The sequence below is a fragment of the Physeter macrocephalus genome, chromosome 2, assembly GCF_002837175.3.
Source record: "Physeter macrocephalus isolate SW-GA chromosome 2, ASM283717v5, whole genome shotgun sequence".
In the NCBI taxonomy this organism is placed as follows: domain Eukaryota; kingdom Metazoa; phylum Chordata; class Mammalia; order Artiodactyla; family Physeteridae; genus Physeter; species Physeter macrocephalus.
Window position 1 is genome coordinate 68,208,905 of NC_041215.1, and position 18,318 is coordinate 68,227,222.

The following is an 18,318-nucleotide window of genomic DNA, read 5'->3' on the forward strand; positions in this document are numbered from 1 at the left end:
CCCGTGTCCCCTGCATCGGCAGGCGGACTCTCAACCACTGCGCCACCAGGGAAGCCCTCAGTTGGTTTTTATAATCAGTGAAGGTGTTCATCACAAAAATACCATTAAATTAAATATTTCACTGCTTTACCATAAGTATTTTCATAAGAAAGTAAATGTGTCAGGTAGGTAGGATTCCCATTATCATTGCCAACTGTAATCTGTTGCCTCTGTTCAATGTCAGGAAATCAATTCTGGAATTCATCAAGAAAGTAAAAAGAATAAAAGAAACTATGGTGATTCCTCTAGTTTAGCCTTACAACTCTCCTCATCCCCTCTGCCACACCTACCCCATCGCAGCTCATATGGAGTCAACCAACTACTGAGCTACTCTTCATATAAACTAGAAAACTGAAAGAAGAATTGAAGAGAGACTTCACAGCAGTGCTTTGCTGCCCAATATCAGTAAAAAAGGAAAAACACTGTAACTTTTTTGCTAAAAATATAAAATAACATTCTTCAGATGGTCAGTATAAATAATCTTTGCATCGTTCAGTTGTGTACCATATCATCTATCAAATGAATATAAAAATTTAAGCACATACTTCTTTGGTGTCATCTGCGATTACGAACTTTTTACATGGCTCCTTTATTTGGTCTTTAAGTTGATTAGTATTTTCTTTCACCATTTTAATGGTAAATGCATCAAGATTGGCACATATCTGAAAAAGAGACGTTTTTCAATATTCAAATACTTTTCCCTTTCAATTGATTCAATGTAGAATTCTTTCTCATGTAAGAAGTAGGTAGCATGATTTGCTAAACATAGCATTTTAGTATTGCTTTACTGTGGATCTGACTAACCAAAAACATTTATCCTGATAGAGTAAAAAAAGAACTTCTAAATCAAGTTGGTGAAAAATTCCAGAAAAAAAAAAGTATTTATTTTCACTCCTTACATTCCATTTTCCAGCTGGAAAAATTGACGTGGAGAGAGTACAGAAAATTGCAGAGATGGGAAGAGAATGGTTATGAGCTAACCATATTACATGAGGCATTTTAAGGGTCATCTTGACATCCATGGATCATATTACCACTTTCTTCTACATATAAAAGAGGGCAGTGCAAAGACAGGAGCAGTCAAAGCCCATGTGCCTGGATTTAGATTGGAGTTAGTCCTTAATGCTAGTAATAAATTATATGTTGGAACCAATAATTGTGCTTTTGTCTACTTTATATGATTTTTACTGACTTCAGCTTAAAGGGACTTAAAATACAAATGCAATGCCTCGGTGCCAACATACTTTGTGAGTTACTCTGAATTCATTCAAGGCTTGAGATCAACAATAGTACTTTATGTGTTGTTACCATTTGGGGGCAGCTGACAAGAAATACACCTTTAATTAAAGGTTCTCATATCTCCATTTTCCTATTTAATTTGAATTGCCCAGAATCCGAGTATCACACAGAACAAAAAAAGGCACAGAAGAAATTATACAATTTTGAAACTCATGGAATGTGTATAAAAATTAGAAACTTTCATAGTGTATGCATATTTCTATATCAAGTAGATCATTAAGTTTAACAATAGGGGTAGATATTTAAAAGAAGGTATTTCATTTGTCCCAATTTTTCACTAATTACATTTGCTTTCCACAATTTTTGTGATATTGTTCTGTGTCATAGTTATTTATTAAGGCACTTACTGTTTTGTAGAAGATTGAGTGTATTTACTTTAAAGTGTATAGGTTCACTTAAGTGATGATCATGGAATACCATCTTTCATGCACACCATGGCACTTGGACTTAATCTTACCCAGGAAGCACTGGCATTTTCTTTAACTTTGGTTTTCTTGGTTATGCATAAAGTTAATGATTTACTTACTTTTAAAATGTGTTCTTCAGCTTTGGCTTGCTTTTGGGCCCCTCCAACACCTGGTGATGCTGTCAGTCCCAGTATCTGAGGTAAGGGAATCACTGGTTTGTTTTCTTTCTCAAGTCTGTTGTTTTTCAACTTCTGGTGCAAATAACGCCTCATGATGTTATTATAGACTTCTTCTTTGTTGGTGTGATGGCATTCATCAATAATGATGAGAGAAAAGTCTTAAAAGAAAATTCAAATGGTTCATTTGTCCATCTTGGCAAGGTACAGTGTAAAAGTACCTTTAAGCTAGGAAACTGAGCAGCCAAGCACCTTTCACCTTTTAAGGGGAAATGTAATTATCCTAGCCACCTGTATATGCTGATGTTTATAATATACAGTTTATATTAATCATGAAACTATCCCTGTTAGACACTATGCCCACTTAATAGATGAGTTTTGGAAAATTTATAGATCTAAAAAGTGTTATGGGATGGACTTCAAACCCTGGCTTATTCCTCAAAACTCTCAGGATTACATTTTTGTTCTTTAAAAAATATCTAATTTTAAGTTGCTGAATTTTATTTTCATTCTATCAAATGAAAAACATGATTTAAAGAGGAATAATTTTACCTTGTTTTAACATTGCATTTAATTATTATGATTATATATACTTCTTTCCCTACCTCTCTCTTACCTTTTCTTCCCATCCCCCACAAAATAGAAAGGATTGTATTTCTTCTATGGAGAAGAAGGCATATCTAACAGGATCCACTAATATGTAAAAAGAACTTGTCGGTAATTAAAAATACGGAGTAAATGAAAAGTCCAGTAAGTGATTTAATCATGATATTCTTATGCAGAATAAAGTGAACTAATTAAAAACTTTTCCAACTTTTTGTCTGCTTCCCTAAGGAAGAAGGGTTTGAATGAAAACTTAAGCAATGGAAGACAATCTAAATCAAAATTATGGAGTGGGAGGTTAGGGTTAGCAGATGTAAGCTTTTATACCTAGAATGGATAAACAACAAAATACTACTGTACAGCACAGAGAACTATATTCAATATCCTATGATAAACGATAATGGAAAAGAATATAAAAAAGAATGTATTATATGTAGAAATGAATCATTTTGCTGTACAGCAGAAATTATACATTGTAAATCAAGTATACGTCAATTAAAAATTGATAAAAAATAATAAATCAAAAAGAATCAACATTTTAAAAATTATGTAACTAATACAGCCTCTGTTACTACCTTTAGTATTACTAATTCTTTTTACAAAAATAAACATTTCAACCTACCTGACAACTGTACACCATCATCTTCGCCTTCTTCTAAGTTTAAAAGGGAGTTTTCAAGGATTTGAGCTGTACTGATAATAACATCATGAGACTTGACAACTTCTGGAAATGTTATTTTCAATTGGGTATCACCACTTAATCTAGTAACATGATACCATTTCTTCAAAAATGGTTCAAACTCTTTGTGGAAGTGCTGTTCAACTAATGGTACCTTTAAAAATGCCAAAGTTAAAAAGAGAGAAAGAGCATTGTCAAACAAAAGGAATATTGATCAAAAGCCTACTATGTGTCAAGCATTAACAGAGGTATTTGCATTATCAGTTAATTAGGTGTGACAACCTATCCATCATTCCATTCATTCACATGTCAATATGCATCTATTGAATGTCTTATTAGGTATAGACATTGTGTCTGGGACACAAAGATGTTTAAATTATGGTTGACAACTGTCGGGAACTCATTCTAGCTGAGCACAAGGACCAAGAATCAACAAAACAATACAAATGATCACAACACAATGTGATCATTCTCCCATGGAAACACATAGAAAGTGACAGCTAAATGGAAGAAGCAACTGACCCCTCAAAAGAGGGGTTTAGGAGGAACTTTAATCTTGTAAACTATGGGTCAATGAAGAGATAAACTGAAACTAAGGCTGAATAAGAAATAAATTTTGAGATTGTAAAACAGGGTCAAGCTATAAAGGGCTATGAACACCAAGCAGAGTACTTTAAATTTTGTATAACCGTTCATAGGACCCTTATGAATTGTTCTGTAGAGTTATTTTTTGGGAATCAGGCCAGAGGCAACCTGCCTAAGGAATTAGAGGAAGCAGAAAACCAAAGGTGAAGAGGCAAGACATTGCCTAAGGGAAAGGATGGCGGTGAAGGGATGGACTGCTGGACTCTCTTTGGTGGCTGAGAAAGAACAAAATAGCAGGTTCCTTAAAAAATAAAAATTCAGTAATCATATGATTCAGCAATCCCACTCCTGGGCGTATATCTGGAAAAGATGAAAACCCTAATTTGAAAAGACACATGCACCCCAGTGTTCATAGCAGCATTATTTACAATAGCCAAGACATTGAAGCAACCTAAATGTCCATCAGCAGATGAATGGATAAAAAAGATTTGGTATACATATACAATGGAATATTACTCAGCCATAAAAAAGAATTAAATAAAGCCACATGCAGCAACATGGATGGACCTGGAGATTATCCTACTAAGTGAAGTAAGTCAGACAGAGAAAGACAAATAATGATATGATATCACTTATATGCGGAATCTTAAAAAATGATACAAGTGAACTTATTTATAAACTAGAAATAGACTCACAGACATAGAAAACAAACTTATGGGAGTTCCCTAGTGACCTAGTGGTTAGGATTCCGGACTTTCTCTGCCATGGCCCAGGTTCAATCCCTGGTCGGGGAACTGAGATCCCACAAGCTGCATGGTGCAGTCAAAAAGAAAAAAAAAGAAAAAGAAAACAAAAAAAAGTATGATTACCAAAGGGGAAAGGCGGGGAAGGGATAAACTGGGAATTGGGGATTAACAGATACACACTACTATATATAAAATAGATAAATAATAAGGACATACTGTATAGAACAGGGAACTATGTTCAATATCTTGTAATGACCTATAGTGGAAAAGAATCTGAAAAAGAGTATATATAATATTTATATATTTATAAAACTGAAGCACTGTGTTGTACACCTGGAACACTGTAAATCAATTATACTTCAATTAAAGAACAAAACAAAAACAAAAACACCAAATCAGTGAAAACTCTTTCAGAGAGGCTGTCCAGTGAGTGCGTTGGCTCTGAGGTGACTCGACCTGATTGGTGACTCACAATATTTTCACATTCGCTAACAGGACAAAATGCAAATCTCCGTGAAGACCCTGACCTGCAGGACCATCACCCTGGAGGAGGAACCCAGTGATATGATGGAGAATATAAGTGAAAGCTAAAATCCCGAATAAAGAAGGCATCCCCACTGGCCAGCAGAGCTCATCGCTACAGGCAAGCAGATGGAAAATGGCCTCACTCTATCTGACTACAACTTCCAGAAAACATTGCCCTTGTACCTGCTCCTCTGTCGGAGGGGTGGCTGTCAATTCTTCAGTCTTTCATTCACAATGCCCAAATGATGGCATTACTCTTCGTTCTACCCCAATTTACATTTAGAAATTACCAGCTTCGGTAATAGCTGAACCTGTTCAAAGTGTTAATAAAGGTTTTGTTGCATGTAGAGAAAAAAAGAGCTGACTCTCTATGTTGTAGTGCCTGCTGAAGGTGGCTGAGTTGACACCTCAAGGCTACACATCACTAGTCATTCAGAATAGCTCCTATACTGGGGAAAGGAATAACCAGGCCATCTTGAAGGTCATATCCTAGGAGAATTTGTACAATGGAATCCCAGGAATGTACAGTGTGGCAAATAGAGTTGGCAGGAAGAGTTTCAAGGGCAAACATCAAAGAATGTGCATTATACTCCTTATAATGTAATTACCTGATAATGTGATCAGTGGTTATCTTTCCACTGGTCTGCAAGGTATGCATTATTCCTTTTTTTTTTTTTTTTTTTTTACTTGAGATGAACTCCACTTATGTGAAAAATAAGGGCTGGCTGGAGAGAATCATGTAGGAAGAACACGTCTTTGTATTATTATTTAGTAGAAATGTTGAGGGCTTCTAAGTGTGAATGTGGAGGGGAGAAGGGGTTAAATGGAATCCATGAATTCCAAGGAAACAAAATGAATCAATAACCAAGTTTGGTAAGTGAAAGAGCATAACACGGGGTAGAAAGAGAAATTTTCAGTTAGTGGTTCCCGCCTACCCACCCGCCTCCAACCCCAAAGTGAAGTCTCTGGTCTACTTGCCACAAAATCAATTCAGAGATTTGGAAAATACAGACTCCTGAGCCCCACCCAAGAACTACTTAATCTAGGGACCAACCATCTCTGGGGACTGAGTCTTGAAGCTTGTGCTCCTTTTTTTTGTGCACGGGCTTCTCATTGCCGTGGCTTCTCTTGTTGCAGAGCATGGTCTCTATGTGCGCAGGCTTCAGTAGTTGTGGCTTGAGGGCTCTAGAGCACAGGTTCAATAGCTGTGGAGCGTGGCTTAGTTGCTCCGCGGCAGGTGGGCTTTTCCCAGACCAGAACTCGAACCCGTGTCCCCTGAATTGGCAGGTGGATTCTTAACCACTGAGCAACCAGGGAAGCGGAAGTTTGCACTTTTATGAAGCTTCCAATATGACATTTAGGTCTTTTTAAAATTTGAGAACCACAGCTCTTCTCTTTCTTCCACAAAGTCATTTCCAATTCACTTTTCTAGAACTATTCTTTTCCTTCTACTTATACAAGAAAGAGGAAATAATCTAAGAAGGAAGTCCGTAAAAAAGATTCTGGGGAAGAGAAGGAAAATTAAATTTAGTGGATATAGCATGCTCCAGAGGAGAGAAAGTGAGCTCTGAAAACAACTGCTCCAGCTACTTGCTTATTGTGTGACCTTGGACAAGGCTCTTAATCATCTCGATTTCCACATTAATAAAGTCAGGAAAATATTAACCTGTGGTGGAATTGTTATGAAAATTAAATGAAATAGAGTCTGACATATTGCCAGTACTCAGAAAACTTCCCTGGTATTTCACCATCCTTTTATTCTAGCAGTGGAGAATGACAGAAGGGAGGACCAGTTCACTTCAGAAGAAAATCGTTCAAGTCTCAGCTCTGCTGCTTATTGGCCGGATGACCCCTGACAGGCCAATTAAAGCCTCAAAGCCTCTGTTTCCTGATTGGTAAAATGGAGATAATTATGGTTACTTCAAAGAATAGCTGTGTGGTTTTAATGAGATAATACAAAGTGTAATACAATATTTATTACTATATTAATACATATCTCTCATTTCCTAGACTATAGATTCCTTGAGGGCAGGATCTGCATTTGATTTGTCTTTAAATACTCTCATGTTGTTGAATGATTTAAGAATCTCTATACTATGGAGTGGCATAAAAACCTGAGGTTCTGCCCATAAAGGGTGGGCCGAGATCTTCCAAAGAAGCAGCATCTTCTGGTCTACAGAACAGAAAGACATTGTCACAGGTGGTAGCAGGTGTTGGAAATCCTGAGACTCACTTTGGGTGGTGTTGACTTCCTACTGAAGGACACAGAGAGAGCCAGATGCAAGCCTGACATGGCTAACTGGGAGGCGTGTGGGCCTCTTGGAGCCTTTTCCTGAGGTGTGACAGAGTGCCTCCCAAGACTAATCAAACCCAACGGCTACCCACTTCTGCTGAATCATATGGGGCTGCATTATAGCATCTGAAGGAACCTGGGATTTCTCTCTCATGATGTTGAAGCCCTAGTTAGGAAATAGAAAGTCTGGGAACACAGGTGGTGTTTTCATTTTTCCCTGCATCTAAAGGTGATAACTTTGGAAAGGATGGAGGGAGATAAAAGTAAATGGTGTTAGGAACAGGATTTCTCCTTCCTAGATCAAGGGTTATAATACCTTGCCATTGGGCCAAATACAGAATGCAGGTTATATTGACTTACTGGGCCTGAGATTACCTGACTCAATCAAAAAGAATTAAAGCTGAAATTACTTTAAAATTCAAAGAAATGGGATAATAAAGTAAACGATTATGACATAGATGGAAGATCTAGTGGAGGGATTTCTAATAATTCTTAGGGGAAAAACAACAGGGAAACAGATCAGGAATTAGACCCATGTCCTTAAATGTCTACACAACAATGCAATGCATATGAGTAACTAATGAGGATAATTTAACATTTAAACATGGCTGCAGGGCTTCCCTGGTGGCGCAGTGGTTGAGAGTCCACCTGCCAATGCAGAGGACATGGGTTCGTGCCCCGGTCCGGGAAGATCCCACATGCCGCGGAGCGGCTGGGCCCGTGAGCCATGGCCGCTGAGCCTGCGCGTCCGGAGCCTGTGCTCCGCAACGGGAGAGGCCACAACAGTGAGAGGCCCGCGTACCGCAAAAACAAAAAACAAAAAACAACATGGCTGCAAATGTGCATTTGTAAGTATCACCTCGATCCAATGGGATGAAAGATTCGCAACCAGAATACAGCACTGAGAGGATAAGGAGTTATACAAAAAGAAAGGTGCGTGAGATGCATACAAAAATATGACACCTGAAAAGATCAATCAAGATGAATAATATGAAAAAAATAAATGTAAGTATTTGCATTTAGGCTCAAAATTAACTGCACAAAAATAACGAGAGGCCTAGTTTAACAGATTTTCAAATGAAAAGGAGCTGAGGATTCTTAGGTTATAGAAAACTCCAGATGAGTCTGTGGTGCCAGAACTGGTGACAAAGGCAAACCCAGTCACGGACCTAATGTCACATCTCATCTCTCCTATACGCTGCACTAAGACTATATCTATAGTATTTTGTCTGGCCCTAGACACTGTGTTTTAACAGGGTTTTAGATAATGTCTGGAAAAGTATGAGCTCTCAGGATGATGAAAAGTCTGGAAACCATGTTATATGAAGAACGTATAAAGCAACTGGAAGTATTTATCCCAGGAAACTAAGAGAAAAATCACTTTAGAGTCACATGATGCAAGCCTTCCTTCTCTATGTGAAGCGCTGTTATAAGGCAGAAGAATTAAGACTCAGCTTACTCTGTATAATCACAGAGGAAAGAACACTAACCAATGAGTGTGTATTCCAGAGAAACAGATTTTGATGAATGCAGGTAGGGCTTTCCAGCAGTGACAGTTGTTCAAAGAATGGATTGAGCTGTCTTGGTAGAAGGAGGACCTCCTTGATATGAGAAGTTACTCAGCAGAGGTGAGAGAACCACTCAGCAATGGATAAAAACTGGATCTCGAAGGCGTATTTCAAATCTGATAGTCGATGATGCTGTGACCCGATAAGGGAAGAAAAGGAAGGTGATGAATCAAAAATAATTCATAGGTTTTGAGGCTATGTGCTTCGGAGGAGGTAATATAACCAACAGAGAGACAGACAAGTAGGGAAGGAGAGCTCTTTGGGAGAGTAGATGAAGGGAATGAGTTTGAGGAAATGGCAGAATGTTCAAATGGTATCAAGAGCATCAGCTGAAGTGGTTTCAAATCCAGTTAACTTTGTTCTCTTCTCTGGACCTGGCACTTAAGACCCTGCTCACTGGTTAAGGAATTCCGCTTTATTAGTTATAAAGGTGAGGAGGAAGGGATGGAAGAAAGGGCTAATATTTACTGAGTCACTCTTAGGTTTTAGATAGATTATCTAATTTAAACTTCCAACCCTGTATAGGGTAATATTCTTTTATTCACTTTACAGATGAAGAAACTAAAGTAAGAGAAGTTAGTGATTTGCCCAAGATCAAATTACTGGTAGGTAGAAATTGTATTCACACCTAGATTTCTTTTATTCCAAAAGATAATATCCTTAATAAAGGAAATACATGAAAAGCCATGGAAAAAAATTCTAACCTATCACCATTACCACACACACACACACACATACACAAAAACTGTTCAAATAGTGGGCATGTAAGAATAAAGGAGCAGTCTTTATGCTTAGCATGTACATACAAAGTACGTTTGGAGCTACATGACATAAATCATTAAGATAGTGGATTCTGAGTATGTTTCTTTAGTACTGAAAAGCGGGTTGCAACTAAAACTTTCAGCATAATAGAAATCCAAAAAATAGAGGAAAGTTACATATATAGTCTATTACTATAATTTCTGTAAAGGAGTAAATGAGAATCTAGTTACCATAAGTAATGGGAAAAAAGACTGTTTCTGGTCATGGAAAAGTGTACTCAATTTTACTCCATAAAATGGTAAAGATTAATATTCCCAATTTGCAAATTTATAAATTAATAAACTCTGATGTATCTGAATAAAGCTCAGATAACTAGATTTTATTTAAAATGAAGGAGACCTATACGTGTTTATGAAGATAGGCTTCAAAAACCCTAAGATATAAATACTAAAGAAAATCTCAGTTGCATTGAATGATATATGTATATATTTACATATACAAAATATCTGAAAATTATTTATCTATTTAATTTGATATAAATCAGCCAAATATTCACTTAATTTTCTCTTCATCTTCAAACGAAATTGCATGTATTCTGAATAAAGAGCACTTGCCACTTTTGACTAAGGGTCAGTGGTTAAAGAGACTCTAGAACACAATGTTTAAGCCTAGATTCCAGGGATATCTTGAGGTCATTTATGTTCATATGCAGTGATAAATTAGTACCAGTTCACCTTAAAGAAAATCTGGGTAAAATACTCTTTATACCTCAGTTACAGCTATTTAACTTAATGTTCTGGCTCAAGAGAAAAAAAATCGACTTTAACGGCTAATAACTGAGATATTACATATAGCTGGAAAAGCAAAGATTTAAAATAAATTACTTATTTTGACATTTTTCCTAATTAAACTAAATGTGTGATCCATTGTTACAAATGTCACTATACAAATGCTTCAGAAAAATAAAATGAAAATAAACCATGTTCTATTTATGTGCTGTTTGAATACCTTATTGACAAGGACTATAACTTTTCCAAGTTCAGATGCTTTTTTCTTCTTGTCCAAGTGATCCTTGGCAATGTAAACAGCCACTCTGGTTTTCCCACTTCCTGTAGGGAGGCATATAATGATATTCTTCCCCTCCAAGGCTGGCTGGGCCACTTCCAGTTGGTAAGGCCTGAGATGCATTTCTGACTCAGGGGATGCTCTTTGTACCTCATTCTCTTCATCTGAAGGAGGTGAAAAGGAAGAAAAATAAGGAAATAGGCAACAATATAACTAAGGCTAGGAGGCCTGAAACTGAACATAAATATTGTGGCTTAAATTTCCTTTCATGTGTGGTCCAAACCAAATTTCTATTTTCTGTACCAAATGGGTGTCAGCTCTCTGCATCTGCCGGATACAACCCAAGCGCTATGGAAGTGGCCTGGGGAGATGCGGGTACAGAGGGAATGAATTAACAGGATGGAGGCCTAGGAGGGGGCAACACAGAAGACTCTTTTCACAGAGTGGGCAAAACCAAGTGGAAATGACTGTGGTGCAGACTTGGCAGTTTATGGTTCTTAATGCATCAGACTTGCCGTTTCTCTGTGGAACCATTCTGCCCCAGTTTTTTCTCTTAGCCTTTCCACCAACAGATCAAGAGGAACTGGGAAAGTAGGACTCATTAGTCCTCCTTGTTCTGTATTTCCCCTCACTTTTTATCGCAAAGAAATATTAGAGCTGATGCTACTTTCCTTCATTTGAAAAACTTACCTGACAAACCAAATACCAAAGAGCACTTCTATCTATCTATCTATCTATCTATCTATCTATCTATCTATCATCTATCTCAAATATCTAAAAATGGTTCCCCCAAAATCCCATTTTTGCCATTTAAGACAACCAGATTAAACAGAAGCAATATTTAGGGAAAAGGAAAATCTCCCGTGCTAGCCTTTAATTTTTATGTTTTCACTGAAAAATGATTTTGTTGGTTTTAACTGAATTGTCACTAATTTTGCCATTTGGTTTTGAATGTGATTTTTATCACTTCTTTATAGGTATGTTTCCACGTATTCATATTTTCCTGAAACTCAAACCACAATATATTAAAAATATTTCCAATTAACATAGATTTCTAAATTTAAAATACTGATAAAATAAGTACTAACATACATTAATTTTATAAACATTAGAATCAAATCATTATAATATATCTTGGTTTAAATATATTTTGTTTAGAGGTGACCATATTTATCTAATTAGTCAGGGGAAAAGATCTAAAAATGTATTATTTACCATGTGGAATGCAGTAAAATAAATATTACATCAATTTAAAAGCCCATCTTATGCTTTATGTAATTACAGAAAAAATGAAATGACAGCACTTATCAGTATTTCATTACACGTGAAGTAAGCGTTCTTTCTCTTATCAATGATTGCAATAAAACTAAACTAACATAATCCCATTAACTTCAAAAAAGTTGCTGATGGTTCCATTTCAGGAACTGGATGATTCTATTTAACTGGGTTTTAACTTGTTGTTATAGCACTATCTGAACAGGTAGGAAAATTCACACCAAATACCACTTAGTAAGGGTCATCTACTCACCTGGCAGGAAATTTGCCTTCTGTATGGATGAGTAGACACATATGCAATACATTTACGTTATCATTGGCTCAACTGCTGATTCATTTACTATGACTGTCAGGAAAAACTCATTCAAGATCACCAGCTTTTAAAAACATACATTGACAAGTTTTCTTTCCATGCTTGTTTTGAACTCTATAGCAATTATAATTCATCTTTATTATATTTATGTAAGATTCAAGTTGATTTAAGAATATCATTATTTCTCTAAGTGGCTTTTATAGATTATCAAAATTCTAATATTCCACCTATATTTTGAGAATTTGCCACCTAACTTTTCCAAAAGAGCCAGAATGTTTGCAAAGGAAGATGTATTTTAAATTCTGCTTTAACACCAAGATCCAGGAATTTACTTTTGCTAAATTGCCATTTGAGGTAGGAAATTTATTAAAAGATATTAGCAAATTCTCTCTGTTTAATTTCACTCTAGGTACATTTTTTTCATAGATTTAAGAAAATAATAAAATTCAGCTTCTCTCAAAATAGTTGCATGTACTTTTTTTTTTTTTTTTTTTGCGGTACGCGGGCCTCTCACTGTTGTGGTCTCTCCCGTTGCGGAGCACAGGCTCCGGACGCGCAGGCTCAATGGCCATGGCTCACGGGCCTAGCCGCTCCGCGGCATGTGGGATCTTCCCGGACCGGGGCACGAACCCGTGTCCCCTGCATCAGCAGGCGGACTCTCAACCACTGCGCCACCAGGGAAGCCCTGCATGTACTTTTTAAATAATCATTTTCCCCTTTTGCTTTTCATGCTTACTACTACATCCTTGGGTAACAAAAATTAAAAAGAGAAACTGAGACCAATTTTCCAAGTCTCTTTTCCAGGAATCTAAAATGAAGTCAAATGAGTAAGACATCAATATCACTCATGTATATTAGATATTTGTTGTACTAATACGCTTAAGAAGAGTTAAGAGCTATCGTGTTCAAAATTTAATTCTTGAACCAAATGCATGATGTTTACTGTTACTTATCTAGTCATGTACCACTCATTCATTCCGAAGTAAACATTTACTGGGTGCCTACTAAATGCCAGGCACTCCCAAGAACACAGTCCTTGTTTTCAAGGACTTCAGAGGCTAGGGCACTCCACTACTGCCACTGAAAATATCTGGCTAGTGGACAGCTCAATATCTTCCATATTTTTTTGAGTCAAGTCCAGGAAACTTGATGGGTGCCCCCGAGTTTAAAAGAGAGGCACAGAGTCAATATGGAAAAATTAGAGCTGGATTCATTGTGAGGATAGCATCCAAAGAAAAAGAGCTGGGTGAGTGCTAAATATTCAGCCTGATTCTTGCCTTATCACATCCTCTGACATAGGGATGGAAGAATGTATCCACATAAGCAACGAAAAGAGAATTTTCTCTTCTCTGCCACCAGAAGGAGAGAATTGGGCTGGTATCAAGGAGCCAGGAGCCAATTTCCTTTAAAAAAAAAAAAATGTTTGGGTTTTGTTTGTTTGTTGTTTTTGGCTGTCTTTGAAAAGCAAAATCAATTAAATGCAACAACGAAAATGGTATTTAAAATATGCACAGGCTTTGAATAACATTGTGCCCATCCTCTATGACAAATATTAATCAAAGATCTTAAAATTATACTATACCATACAAATGGTCAAAAAACAAAATCAAATAGGGCTTAAATAATAACATTCTATTGGAACTACACCATGTGGCAAATTTCATTCTCACATTGATTTTGACAGCTGAGTTATTCTTGGAGAGAAAAGGTCTGTCACTGCATGTGTTTGAAATCGACAAAGTATTCCTTTACCTATAGTATGTAACCCCAGAAAAATACACCGTTCCAGCTGGAGAAATATTAACAGATATTACCTCGAAATAGTAAGGAAACACTTTCTATATATCAGGCCAATGTGCATTGCCAAAAATATTGCCACTTTGAGAGAAGCAGTATATCTCTCTGCGAATGAGAAACAGAAAAACAAAAAAACCTCCCATAGTATAATTAGAATACTTAAACTTTAAAAGTGCCACTAATTATGCTTACTAGGGCATAATAATATTTCTAAGAAGGAACATAATGTCACGTCCATGATCCTTAAGGCCCATCATGTAACCTTTGAAGGTGGACAAAGGGCATGTGGAATAGGGTCCCTTTGATGCCAACCTCAGAAGTTAAAACATAATCCCAAACACTGTAATGCTTTCAGTGATTCAATATGTGTTTAACAATTTGCAGTTTACATAAACCTGTTTTTGAATTGATTTCCACTTCAGCCTATATCATGCACCTGAGGGAAAGGAATTTCAGAATTTTAAAATTTCAGAATTTTGCTACCCACTATGCAATTTTATACCCACTAGTCTTTGTTCCTAAACACTGACCATCCAGAGCTTCAATGAGTGCCCTTTAAAAATGTGTTTGTCTTCAAATGTATTTGCCTTTGAAAATGTATTTGCTTTTTAAAAGTAGGTTGCATTCAGATTTATCATGCCTTTCATGCCACATTGAAGACTGAAAATCAGTAAATAGTTACATTTGCTAACAGCTCTAAACTGACAAAATGCCCGGCACATAGAGAATATCCATTAAATATTTATTAAATGAATGAATATTGTTGAAAAGCCCTTACTTAGACAAACAAAAATTAGGATGAGGTTCAGAAGCTTAAAGCAACCATAAAGATGTTAAATATTAGCTAGACTATATTTTGAGTTCTAGCATCAATAGCATTTAATAAAAATGTTAAATATTAAATTTAACAGTTGTATAACAAGCATAGAAATAACAAATACAATCTACAGAAATATGCACATGGCAAGAACTTAATAAACACTGACTAAATTGAACAGAAAATTAATTAACCCTTTTTAATTCACATTAAAGTTATGACTGACATTTGGTGAATTGTGTTTCCTCAAACCAACTTGTTCTAAGAGATTCAGCGGTGTTACTAAGAGAAAAGGGCATTTAAATAAAAGAGGTGGTACATTCCAATTGGGAAAGCTTTTAGGGCAGATGGCCATCTTTATGTAAACTGTTTTGCCCCTTTAAGCCTATTGTAGATGTAAATTTCTAGAATCCTTCTGACAATGCAGGATAATCTAAAGTACACAATATTTTCTCCATGTTTTCTACAACTCAATCACAGAACGAATGAAGAATGAAGTAATTTGTTCTTAATTTGCCATTTTGCTGCTGCCTCTTAGCTGGCCACACTGCAAAACATTGTTTTTTGTTTGTGCTAATTTGTTAAGTTTAACTATAAAATATTTCAAACAAATATTAACTATAAAATATTTCAAATATTAGAAAGTTGTGTAACAGACATCCAAGGACCCATCATCCATTCTTAAAAGATGTTAACATTTTACCTCAGTAATAATAATGGAAGTGCACATTCAAAGAACAGAAAGAAGAGATTTGAAATCGATCAGACTGACAAAAGTTAGGGTGTCTGATAACAGGTAAGTTTTGCTAAAGTGTGGGGATTGGGAAGAGGCACTCTTATTTATTGCTGGTGGGATAGTCAACTGATATGAAGAACAATTTGGGAAATACCTAGTAAATTTCTCATTTAGTGATGAAAGTATTTTGCAAACTCAATGAAAGAGGTGCTTATACAAATTGAAATTCTTTTAACTATATGTGTAAATTCTAGCCCTTATTTTAAGAAGGACTCATTATATGCCATTAACTACAGTCATACTCATCTTATTGATAGTACTTTTTATTTCTAATGTATTTTAATTTTAAAAAATTAGGGGTTGGAAATAAATGTACAAAATTGAGTACATAATTTGAAAGCAGTCAGATTAATTGAAACAGATCACATAAATAACATAGATTACATGATTCTATGGAACGTGGCATATGCCAGACCAAAAAGCTATGTGCTGGATCAAAATTAGAGAGCTTGATTCTAAGACTTTTGTAAGTTGTACTTTTAAAGAAAGTGAATGGCAAAGTTCCAAAACTACTTCAACTGTAGAAAAGAATTGCTTTAATTGCATAAATACATTAGGGAGGGTATGAACAGCCCCCATGCTTTCCACTATATGGTGTCTTATTTCACACTTTTTAAGGTTTACACAACAGTTAGGCAGTACCTGAATCACTTCCCATGGTGCCTGAATCACTGCCCATGTTGCTGTTATGTCCAAGACTTTCATCTAAGCAGCTGACACTTCCTTCTGCCAAACTTGTGTCTGATTCTGCAAAGGAAAACATTTTAAAATATTTTTAAAATATTTCTGAGAATAAACGTATTTTAACTGCACACCTCTACAGCACACAGTACATACAGTTCAATGCAAGTGGAGAAGGCACACCCAGACGACTACGAATAAAAGGTAAGAGTTTCTGGCAAGCGACGTTTAAAAACTCCACTATGGATGAGCAGCTGTCGGGGACTGAATCAAATACATATATCTACCTACTTAAAGTACCATTCATCCAATATGAGAGGTCATGCAACTCTGTAAGGGTTTATGACTTTTGTCGTCCCCCTATGTGTAAATTTTGTCCAAAAAAAGAAGATCTAGGCCTGATAATATCATTTAAACAAAAGTACTATTATAGAAACCATTGAGTCATTTTCATGTAAAATGGTAGAGAATTAATAAATTATAGAAAAAATTAATGAATTAATGAAGTACATGGTTCTACTGACAGGTTATGAAAATAGCAGTTCAGTGATACACATAACTTTAAAATCTCACACAGAAGTTACTCAGGAAGAATATCATGAAAGCCTGGCCTTGCAGTGCACTAGGAGCTTACATGAAGTTGGAAATAATGTTTTTTCTTTACTGTACTTAAACTAAGCTTCCATCAAAGAATTACAATTAATATGAGGGGCAAGGGTACGTCTTTCACTTCTTAATCCTGATTTTTTCTTTTCAGTACTCAGTATCAGTTCCTTTTGAAAACCTTCCTTCCCTCAAGGGAAAACTTCCCTCCTTACAGTTTATTTCCAAGGATTTATGCAATCCCACCCGCAAGGATCAGAACTATTGCTGAACTGGTAAAAATAAATGAAAGATGGTTACAGATGTTGGTTTTGGAATTAGAAAGACTTGTGAAATTTGCTGTTGGCAATGCTGTGAGCCTAACTTCCTTCCCCTTATTTAAAATGGGGCCAGGGCTTCCCTGGTGGCGCAGTGGTTGAGAGTCTGCCTGCCGATGCAGGGGACACGGGTTCGTGCCCCGGTCCGGGAAGATCCCACATGCCACGAAGCGGCTGGGCCCGTGAGCCATGGCCGCTGAGCCTGCACGTCCGCAGGCTGTGCTCCGCAACGGGAGAGGCCACGGCGGTGAGAGGCCCGCGTACCGCAAAAAACAAATAAAAAATAAAAATAAAAATAAAATGAGGCCAGTAGAGGCACAAGCTATTATAAAATAGCTTATTACAAAATAAGCTACAGGATATACTGTACAACACAGGGAATATAGCCAATAGTTTACAATAACTATAAACAGAGTATAATCTTTAAAAATTGTGTACTGCTGTAACCTATATAAATATTGTGCATCAACTATACTTCAATAAAATAAATATAAATGAATACAATAAAAGATAAAATGGAGCTAGCACAATTTATCTCACAGGATTTGACAACCATGGAGTAATATTAGGTACAACAAGCTCTTTGCACTTTAATTGCTGGTGATTGTTAAATGAAATAAAATTCAAGTAGTTGGTGGATTACTAGGGCAAGATGTCATTTAAAATTCTCTTGGGAATTCCGTGGCTGTCCAGTGGTTAGAACTCCGTGCTTTCACTGCCGGGGCCTGGGTTCAATCCCTGGTTGGGGAACTAAGATCCTGCAAGCCATGTGGTGCGGCTTAAATAAATAAATAAAATATCTTTACAATTAATAATGTTTCATAATATTTATACGTGTTAGATAATTATTATTTTATGCTAAAGCTTCCAAATGCACTAAATAAATTATATTAAAGAAGGCTTAAGCTATGTAAAGCTAGTCTGAGTGTCACATATTTAAACTGGAAATAGAAACGGGTGAAAAACAGACAG

The 18,318-nt window shown here is 36.3% G+C and overlaps 1 protein-coding gene across 1 annotated transcript in view; it reads right to left on the bottom strand.

Annotated features, from left to right (window-relative positions):
- Nucleotides 1–18,318, bottom strand: part of IFIH1 (interferon induced with helicase C domain 1) — a 58,106-nt gene that overhangs the window by 13,797 nt on the left and 25,991 nt on the right. Inside the window, exons 4-8 of the mRNA XM_007105288.4 lie at nucleotides 16,388–16,492; nucleotides 10,691–10,911; nucleotides 3,147–3,357; nucleotides 1,865–2,082; nucleotides 585–701 (exon numbers count right to left, since the gene is read on the bottom strand). Coding sequence (XP_007105350.1) covers nucleotides 585–701; nucleotides 1,865–2,082; nucleotides 3,147–3,357; nucleotides 10,691–10,911; nucleotides 16,388–16,492 — 872 coding nt within the window. The remainder of the gene's footprint in view (nucleotides 1–584; nucleotides 702–1,864; nucleotides 2,083–3,146; nucleotides 3,358–10,690; nucleotides 10,912–16,387; nucleotides 16,493–18,318) is intronic.